Source organism: Cyprinus carpio, chromosome A18, assembly GCF_018340385.1.
Source record: "Cyprinus carpio isolate SPL01 chromosome A18, ASM1834038v1, whole genome shotgun sequence".
Classification (NCBI taxonomy): domain Eukaryota; kingdom Metazoa; phylum Chordata; class Actinopteri; order Cypriniformes; family Cyprinidae; genus Cyprinus; species Cyprinus carpio.
Window position 1 is genome coordinate 29747992 of NC_056589.1, and position 9218 is coordinate 29757209.

The 9218-nt window shown below is 40.3% G+C and overlaps 1 protein-coding gene across 2 annotated transcripts; it reads left to right on the forward strand.

The window, feature by feature from the left end:
* The first annotated feature begins 663 nt into the window (after nt 1–663).
* Nucleotides 664–7663, forward strand: LOC109091462 (zinc finger protein basonuclin-1). 2 transcript variants are annotated; one of them, XM_042775791.1, is made up of 5 exons: nt 664–1129; nt 3137–3239; nt 4155–4390; nt 4996–6728; nt 6990–7663. In XM_042775791.1, exons 1-5 carry the CDS (start codon nt 1121–1123, stop codon nt 7510–7512), a joined length of 2604 nt encoding a protein of 867 aa, XP_042631725.1. In that variant the 5' UTR covers nt 664–1120; the 3' UTR covers nt 7513–7663. The 2 variants fall into 2 exon arrangements, with proteins under 2 accessions (XP_042631725.1, XP_018960779.2); XM_019105234.2 differs by having other exon boundaries at nt 667–1129; nt 6918–7663.
* Nucleotides 7664–9218: the final 1555 nt, after the last annotated feature.

Consider the following 9218-nt stretch of genomic DNA (forward strand, 5'->3'; position numbering starts at 1 on the left):
CTGTAAGTAATACAGATTTAACCGAATATTTCAAGCTATATTAGTTACACAGTAATAGTTCCTGCCATTTTGCTTGTTGTAAATTTGTAGTTAAGGAGAGGAGATGCCCACTCATTCATCCGTCTCTGAGAGTTAAAGAAGACAAAACTTGTTAAAACCTGCTCTGTATTGGATTAAACGCAGCATGTTTTTACCTGCTGTGTAATTGGTGTATTAAAATGTCAAGTGACTGCACCAAATGTAATATCGATTCATCAGCTCAGTAGATATAAACTTCATGGATTGATTGCCATACGTTCAAGGCATGATTACTAGAAATGTGTATTTAATTAATTGTTTTTGAATTCAAGTGCTTCGGTGAAAATTCCATTATTTTTTTTCTAGAGAAAATACAACCAGGTTTTTTTTTAAATGAACCCCCCCGCCCCATATTTAAAGCAGACATGTGACAACTGAATCACTGCAAAGAAAACATTGAATTGGATGAAACATATAAGATTCTGGTGAGCAAAAGCATAAGTTGCTGGGATTGATCAGAGGCTGATAAAGCACACACACACACACACACACACACACACATCCAGTATCCAGTGCTTGAGTGTGTCTTGTGCCGGGCTGCATTGATTTAATGCATTACTCAAACTGCTGGAGAGAGAGAGCAGAGGTAGAGAGTCTCTCCTGACTGCATTAGGAGCCTCCAGCTTTTGTGATTCCTTTTGATCAAATCTCTGTAAGAGACGTGTGTCATGCCCTCTTCCAGCCAGCTGTGAGGGGACTGGCCCGCCATCCAGTGGGGGAGGTTTGGTGTGTGTGTGTGTGTGTGTGAGAGAGAGAGATCTCCTAAGGTGAGAGGCAGAGAGTTCGACGGGTAGGAGGGTCTCATTCCACTCCCCAGCGCCCAGTTCCAGCACACACTTATTCTGGACGTGCTCACACACTCACACGGGCCTGCGGACGAGAGCAGTGATTGTCGATTGCAGGAGAAAGTGTGTGTTGTGTGGGTGAGTGTGACTGAACTGTGAGTGATGGATCTCTCGCAGTAGAAGGTAGAACTTGTACAGACAGGAGCTGCTGGAATGGCAAACTTCTCAGAAACACTGGAAACTTCAGTTTGATCAAAATGTCTGAGGTAAGAAGTGTAGTTTGGGTTAGAGTCTTTCATAGAGAAATTAAATAAGAACAAAAGAGGATTGTGAGTTATGTGCATACAGCATTATGGTGAGAAAAATATACTTTTTAAAAGCTTTCTTATTCTGTGAGCGGTTCTGTGCTGTGTGTGTGTTTATTGGTGTGCGGGACAAAAACAAGCTCAACTGTGCAAATAGATATGAATCTATTTTTAAGAGCCTTTAAAAAAAATAGAGCAATTTACTAGCTAAATTTTTCAGGAGAAACTTTATTGTGCTCTTCAAATGGGTGTGATGTGTCTTCACAAGTGTGTGAGTGTTTGTTGCTCATCCACTGGAATGTAATTCAAGACAGGAGTAATTCTCTGCCATAATGTTTGTGTGTGGAATGCTTGTTTAATCTAAAGACCAATGTGAAAGACACATTCATTATAGACAATCACTGAAAGATTTTTGTTAATGGGACAACAGGAGTCAAACTGTTCTTTTTCTGAGTTGTATCAAATCCGGTCTCTGTCTTTGTGCTAATGGTGACGAGTTAGTGTCCCAAAGTGGGACTAAGACCCCGTTTCTGGGCGGGCAAACACAGTTAATGGCCTTGGGGCGTGAAAGCTTTGTGTGTGTGTGTGTGTGTGTGTGTGCGCTGACTTCATTAAGCTCATGTTGATCTGTCACTGTTGTTTGCTGCTACAGGCCTGTTTTATGAGATCTGACAGTCAAACATTTTGTTTTAGAGATTCACCGCTGCACTTGTTTTCACCGCTGATGCTTTTCTTTCTTCATATACTTGCACATCTTAATTCTATGTTTTTGTGGTCCCAGTAGAACTACTAACTTGTACACTTTGTTAAACTAATATTTGGCTGATATTATGGGACATTCTGGTTTAAAACGTATCAGTCATGATTTTACTTGTGATCTCTGGTCTCAAAGTTTACAAATTTTACATCAATCAATAAAGAGTAAATTGTTATAATTTTTAAGAAATGTTATTATTTCTTAAACAATAAAATCCAAAATAATATGTTTTATCATTGCCGTAATGTATTTCACAAAACAGTCGCACCATCAGCCATAAAGCTGTATTATTAAACTGTTGAAATGCCATATAATACAAACATTTTCACATGTATTTCATAAAAAGGAATGTAATGAAAACAGTAATGATAGAGCTTTGGAAAATGAACAACACATAAGCCAGCATAAGAAAACATTTGATATATATTCAGAAATTAACCACTTCAGAAGTTTCTTTGATGTAACCTAATGCATTAAATCATTTTATTTTGAAAGATGTTTTGTGCTTTCTAGTGCCTCTCATGATATAAATATGTACAGTACATTGGGAAGTTTGTGCATTTTCAATGATCGCTCTCTCTTTGTGTGTGTAAGTCCCAATGTCTTGCATAGTTACAGTTTGAGGAAAAATAGTTATGATGCGGTTATATTGGCTGTTACCTTGTGTTATCACAATATAGACTTGAGCTGTTGATTTATGCTAAAGTGACATTAATTAATAAGTATTACAGAGGAATATTTTTATTATTTATTTATTTTGCTTTTTTATTTAGTCTCTGATTTGATAGAAAATTATCATTAATTCATTATTAGCATAACAGTAAAAAAAAAAGTGAAAATTTTTGAAAATGAGTCTATATCTGGTGTTTTTTTTTTTTTTGATAGGTAAGAAATGATGATGATGTTTTTTATTCTCCAGCATGAGAAAAATACAGAGTGTGTGTGTGTCTCTCTCTCGATATAGATACTTAAACACACACACACACACACACACACACACACACACACACACACACACACACACACACACACACACATACACATATATATGTATACGCACACACACACACACACACAAACACACACACAAGTGTATTTATAAATTAAAGTATGAAACTTTGCATATTGGATAGAAGACGGGCTATTTGTGATGAATAAATGTGTGGACTGTATTAAAGCTCAGTGACATTGTTACTGTATGTGTTTGACAGGCTATTTGCTGCACGGTGGTGAACTGCAACTGTGACAGTTTCAAACCTGGTAAACTGAGGCGGCGTCTCTGTGAGCACTGCAGGCACGGCTGGGTTGCCCATGGTGAGTTTCACATTCTGAACAATATTACATTTCACACAAACTTTCACACAACTTCAGACCACAGTTAACACTCTTGACTGTTATCTCTTTCTCTCCCTTTGACTCTTTGTCTCTTCTCCTCTTGAACAGCACTTTAAAGGAATATTCTGGGTTCAATCCAAGTTAAGCTCAACTGATAAATTATGTTGATTTTTCTTAAAAAAAAATTGTGTTATACTGAATGAGGCATAATTATATCGACAAGACCGTACATGTTAAGATGATTTTATATTTGGGTAAAAATGCTTACTAACCTTTTTTTTTTTGTAAAGATTTATATTCAATTTTACAAACTGGTTTCCATGACAATTTAATGCCTAAAACAACCATCAAAATTATGAGCTCAAACAACACAGCTTTCAACAGAAGATCTGAAGTACTTTTATAAAATAAGCTTCACATTTCTGCTTTTAAATCCTCAAAGAATTTACCCACATTTATTTCCATAGTAAATGCCTCGTAATGTTTTTGTGCTTTTCTTTAAAGAAAAATATTTTGTGGTGATAATCAGCATTCTTTCAATTGGTTTATTAAAATAATAAATAAATAAATAAATAAATATTTTAATACTAAATCAGTCTAAATTAATTATGCCTTTCTTTTTTGCTGTAATCATTATTTTTCATAGATCATTTACAATATTGTCTGTAATTTCTCATCCACAAAAGCAAATCAATTAGAACACTTTTATTACAATGCGTATGCAACATGAAGAATTCTTCTAAAACTGATAAAAATGCACACTTAAAGTTACTTAAAAAAACAACAACAGATACACACATTCGGACATGAATGACAGAAATGTTTTCATGAAACATATAAAGATTCTTTGCTGATTTCTGCATATAAACCAGTGTCTGTTTTGCTGAATTGCAGCTCTGAGTAAGCTGAAGGTTCATCACATGTACCAAGGAAGCCAGGTGGAGATTGTTCACTCCAATGTGGTATTTGATATCTGTAGTCTGATGCTTTATGGGACGCAGGCAATTCCAGTGCGTCTCAAGATCTTGTTGGACCGACTCTTCAGTGTTCTTAAGCAGGAGGAGGTTATTCAGATCCTAAATGCACTGGACTGGACTCTCCAGGACTACATCCGTGGTTACGTCCTTCAGGTGAGCTGCTGCTGATCCTTTTGCTCGACTCACACTGACCCGACATGCAGAAAACCACACTTCAATTTGAGATGGATAATTACAGTTTTGTCACACTTTTCCTCAGTGGTGAGCCACTGAGATTTCTTAGTTGTATTTGCTTATCAGGTATTCAGGTGGTTGAATTAAATTCATGGTAGTTCCTCTAGTGGACAATGTAAAGTTAAAGCCTCTTCAGACCTCCAGATGAATGCTGTATGATGAAATATTTATTCTGGTTTCAACATGAAGCTGCTGCATGACTTTCAAAGCCTGCTGGCACTCAAGAGTAATTACAGGCGGACTGAAAGACTTGCCTGACTCCCCTCTGATCTCTCCCCTGCCCTCCCACTTTGACAGGGAAACCTGCATCATCTAAATGAAGAAAAATTACACTCCAGAATGAATTGCTTTGCTGCAGTAATTAGACCTCTCAAGTCCACATGCATTAGATGTATGGATGACTTGTTATTTAGTAACTCTGTCAATCTGTCAGAAGTTATGTAGTATTTTAGGACCCAGGTGTAGAACAGTTGTTAGTTTAGAATTGATAATGCAAATGATATTCCTTGTGTGTATGTGTCTAGGATGTGGCTGGTAAAGTATTGGACCGCTGGGCCATAATGACCTTTGAAGAGGAGATCGTTACGCTGCAGCAATTCCTGCGCTTCGGAGAGACCAAGTCCATCGTGGAGCTCATGGCATTGCAGGATAAAGAGGGACAGGCAGTTGTAGTTCCAACCACAAGGACCAATTCTGACATCCGCAGTTTCATTGAAAGCAGTACGCAGCGGCCTGTGCGTCTGCCGGCTAAAGCTGAAGCACCCGGTTCCAGTAACGGACACCATTTTGAAACGCTTGTGAACAGTATGGCCCTCATGCTGCCACTGCAACTACTGAATTCTGTTCCGGCACCATTGCTGAGCTCCAGTACCGATTCTAGCCACCAGGAGGCACAGACGAGACATGAGACACCCGAAGTGAGCTGTGAAGGTGCTGGCCCATTCGACTCAGGCCCCCATAAGATCAGAGGACTGCTGCTGGACACCGAATCTCCAAAGATGGAGTCAGAAGAGTTTAACATGAGTGGAAACTCATCTCCCTCCACGCCTTGCACGCCCTCCATCACTTCTGAAATCACACACATGTCTCCTGAGAACAAGATGCGGTGTGCAGAGAAGAGCGGATCCTTGAAGAAGGGCCGTGTGTTCTGCTGCAGTGCCTGTGAGAAGACCTTCTATGATAAAGGCACGTTGAAAATACACTATAATGCTGTTCATCTGAAGATCAAACACAAGTGCACCATCGAGGGCTGCAACATGGTCTTCAGCTCCTTACGCAGTCGGAACAGGCACAGTGCTAATCCGAACCCGCGGCTGCACATGCCCATGAACCGCAATAATCGTGACAAGGACCTGCGGGGTGGTCTGAGCCCGAGGCAGGAGGATGGAGCCGAGGGTGAGAAGAGAGATTTTGCTGCCATCCCAGAAAGCAGGACGGTCTCAAGTTTCATCATCCGCAACTCAGAGCACAAGCTCCATGGCTCTTTATCCAGCATGAGCCAGAGTGGCATCCTCTTTCCCAATCTAAAGACTGTACAGCCTGTGCTTCCCTTTTATCGAAGCCTGGTGACCCCAGCCGAGCTGGCTCATACACCAGGCAGCCTGCCCTCTCTCCCGCTTCTGTCTTCCTCAGTGCCTGTGAGCACCTGTCACATGCAGACCGGCTCGGAGCCGGTGCCCAAAAAGAAGTCTAGAAAGTCCAGCATGCCTATCAAAATCGAGAAGGATGAGCTGGCAGCAGAGGGCGTGTCCGAGGAGGAGACTCCAGCCCTCAGCCCCTGTACAGACACAGAAAAGTGTGACGTTAGCAGCATGGGGCAAGAACATGTGGACTGTGGCTTTCGATCCGGCCCTGACTCACAGGACAAAGAATGGGAGAAACTGACTCAGGGTGAAAGTCGTATCGTTTCACTGTCGTCTACTTCTTTCTTTCACACTAAACAGAATGATGAAAAAGAAAGGGAGTCATCAAAATGTGAAGAACCAGCATGCAGTTCGCAGCCAGACCAGCCCTGTGGCCACCGACCTGCCCATTTCACACACATGAGTGAAAACTGTGCAGATGGCTGTAGCGACCCAGAGACCATATGTCCAGATGATAAAGACGAGCAGGCGCACCCATGCCAGATCTGCAGTAAGACATTTAAAAACGCTTACAGTGTCAAAATGCATTATCGAAATGTGCACTTAAAGGAGATGCACATGTGCACTGTGGATGGCTGCAATGCTGCTTTTCCATCCCGTCGCAGCAGAGACAGGTAAGATGGTTAGCCTTGAGGGAAATTAATGTGTGTGTAATATGTTACACCAAGCAGTTTTTTAAAAGCACATGACATATTGTTGTATTAGGACTAAGAGTTTGAGGATTGCCTTAATAAATACATGAAGGGTTAAAAAAAAAAGCATGTTGGTTTTCTCTTCCAAAATTTTTGCTTTTAATTCTCTAGACACAGTGCAAACCTGAATCTGCACCACAGGCTGTTGACCAAAGATCATTCAGGAACATCTTCTCTCCGCAGAGAGCATCCAGACCTCCTTCACAAAGAGCCCCTCAGCCAGTTGTCTGTCATCCTCAAAGAGAGTCACCGGACAGGTCTCGTCTACCCCATGAGTAAATCGCTAGAGAGAGCATCTGAGCTAGTAGAGGGCACTGTGGAGAATGAAGCAGTACTGGACCTGAGCACCAGAGCAAGTGCCCATTCTTCCTGGGACTCAGACATGGGCAGTGAGGAAGGGTTTCCCCTAGAGGACAGTGAAGAGAGCTGTGACGGGCTGAGCATTGGAACGGCCGCGTCTCCACCGTGCCTCAGTCAGCAGACAAATGGCTCATCACCCATCACCTGCCATCTCTGTCAGAAAGTTTACAGCAACAAAGGCACATTCAGGGCTCATTACAAAACGGTGCACCTTCGCCTTCTACACAAGTGCAAAGTTCCAGGGTGTGACACTACATTCTCCTCTGTTCGGAGTCGCAACAGACACAGTCAGAATCCAAATCTACACCGCAATCTTGCAATGAATACCTCCATGAATCAAGAGTAGGGCACACACTCAGAGCCATATCTCTTATATATACATAGTCAAAGATTTACTTCTTACAATATGGGTTCAATAGCACTCCGCTTTTTGTACTGCACAATCAAGCACAACTGGAAGGACACAATCATATTTATAATAAACCCAATGTCATTTATCTTTTTAATGTTGAGAAATGTTTTTCATCTCTAATGTAATATCTACTTGACAAACATTCCTTTTATTTATTCATTTTTTTAAGAGCAGGACAGATGCCTAGAAAAATGACTGAAGAAATGACAGAGCAAAAGATCAAAGAAACAGAGATGCTCTCCACACGAGACACATGAGAAAGCACATACAGAATCATTTTAATCAATTTAAGAGATCCTTTAAACAATCAGTGCTGTTATACAGTATGTTAAGCCCCTCATTCTTTATCCAAAGCCACATAACAATCATGTATTGTTTCCCTTCTCTGCACTTATTCATTGAGGGAACACATCCGTCCTCAGCATGAGACAGAGACAGAACATTGATACAGCATGACAGAGTCAACAGCAGATGAGAGAGTGATTGTTAGAAAGAGTGTGTGAGCACTACTGAATGTTGGTGAGAGAGTGATGAGGAGCACGAGCCATTTGAAGGTGCAGGACTCACGTTATCATGTGCTGCAATGAATTTTCTGATAGTATATTTGAGTTTGCTTGCTATTCAGATTTGTTTTTGTCACAAAAGATTCAGTAAAGTTGATAGATTGTGTTGCTGTTTCAATCGATATGCTGTTTAAAGAGGCCGTTGTGGTCCTGTTGAGTAAGTTATTGTGTGTACATTTTATTTTCAGGGGGCCAAACACCTGCAGTTTTTAATCATTTTCATATTCTTCTTGTGTTGGGGGATTCTGTGATGTCCCTGTAACAAATTTGGCTTCTGTCTCTTAAACTTTATAGCAGCAAACAGTTCAATCTTCAATTTCTTTTGCTTGTAACTGTTCAACTATGCGGCATAGTACTACATTTTTTGTGATAATGTTTATTTGGCAGGATTCACTTTGTCTTCACACTGTCTTCTTGTCGTGAAAATCTGTCTCATTGTCTTAGTTATTTAAGTATGAATTCATTGCATCTCAATCATTTTGACGTTTAAATAATGTCCTATTGAATTGACTTGCCACTGTTGTGCTTGGCCCCTTCATTGCTGCTTTCAGCTATATTGCCATAGTTGTTATTCATGTGGAGACCAAAGATTCTTAATCCAGGACAGTGTAAAGCAGCATGAACAACATAAGCATCAGACTGCACACATGGACACACCAGGGTCTTTGTGAATGCTGTAATGCACACATATGAAAGATTCAGTTAAGATTCAGTTTTCTAACACATTTTCATCAGTTTAAAGTAATGTTGCTATATAATATGTTTAATATTAGTACAGTCAAAGGATTGTACCACTGAAGGCTTACGCTGAGGATATACTGATGCATATAAAGCTGTCTGTGAATCAGAGCTGAACGAATCGAGTCTTACACTGGTTGAGCGATGAGGTTCCCACAAGCACACACAAACCTGTGGACATTTATTCTTTTAGCTATGTTTTATGTGTAAAATCTTTTGTAACCTGCCCACCACCAGAAGTGTATAATGAAATGTGATGAGAAGGGTTATCAGGATTCTAATACCATCCAACCCACAATCATTTATTTGTGTTCAATAATATAATTTTGTCTGTGTTAA

Bases quoted from the DNA above. Each gene is read 5' to 3' on its own strand.
- LOC109091462 (XM_019105234.2), top strand. The intron at 3,240-4,154 runs GTGAGTTTCACA...GCTGAATTGCAG, and splicing joins GCACGGCTGGGTTGCCCATG to CTCTGAGTAAGCTGAAGGTT. The intron at 4,391-4,995 runs GTGAGCTGCTGC...GTATGTGTCTAG, and splicing joins TCCGTGGTTACGTCCTTCAG to GATGTGGCTGGTAAAGTATT.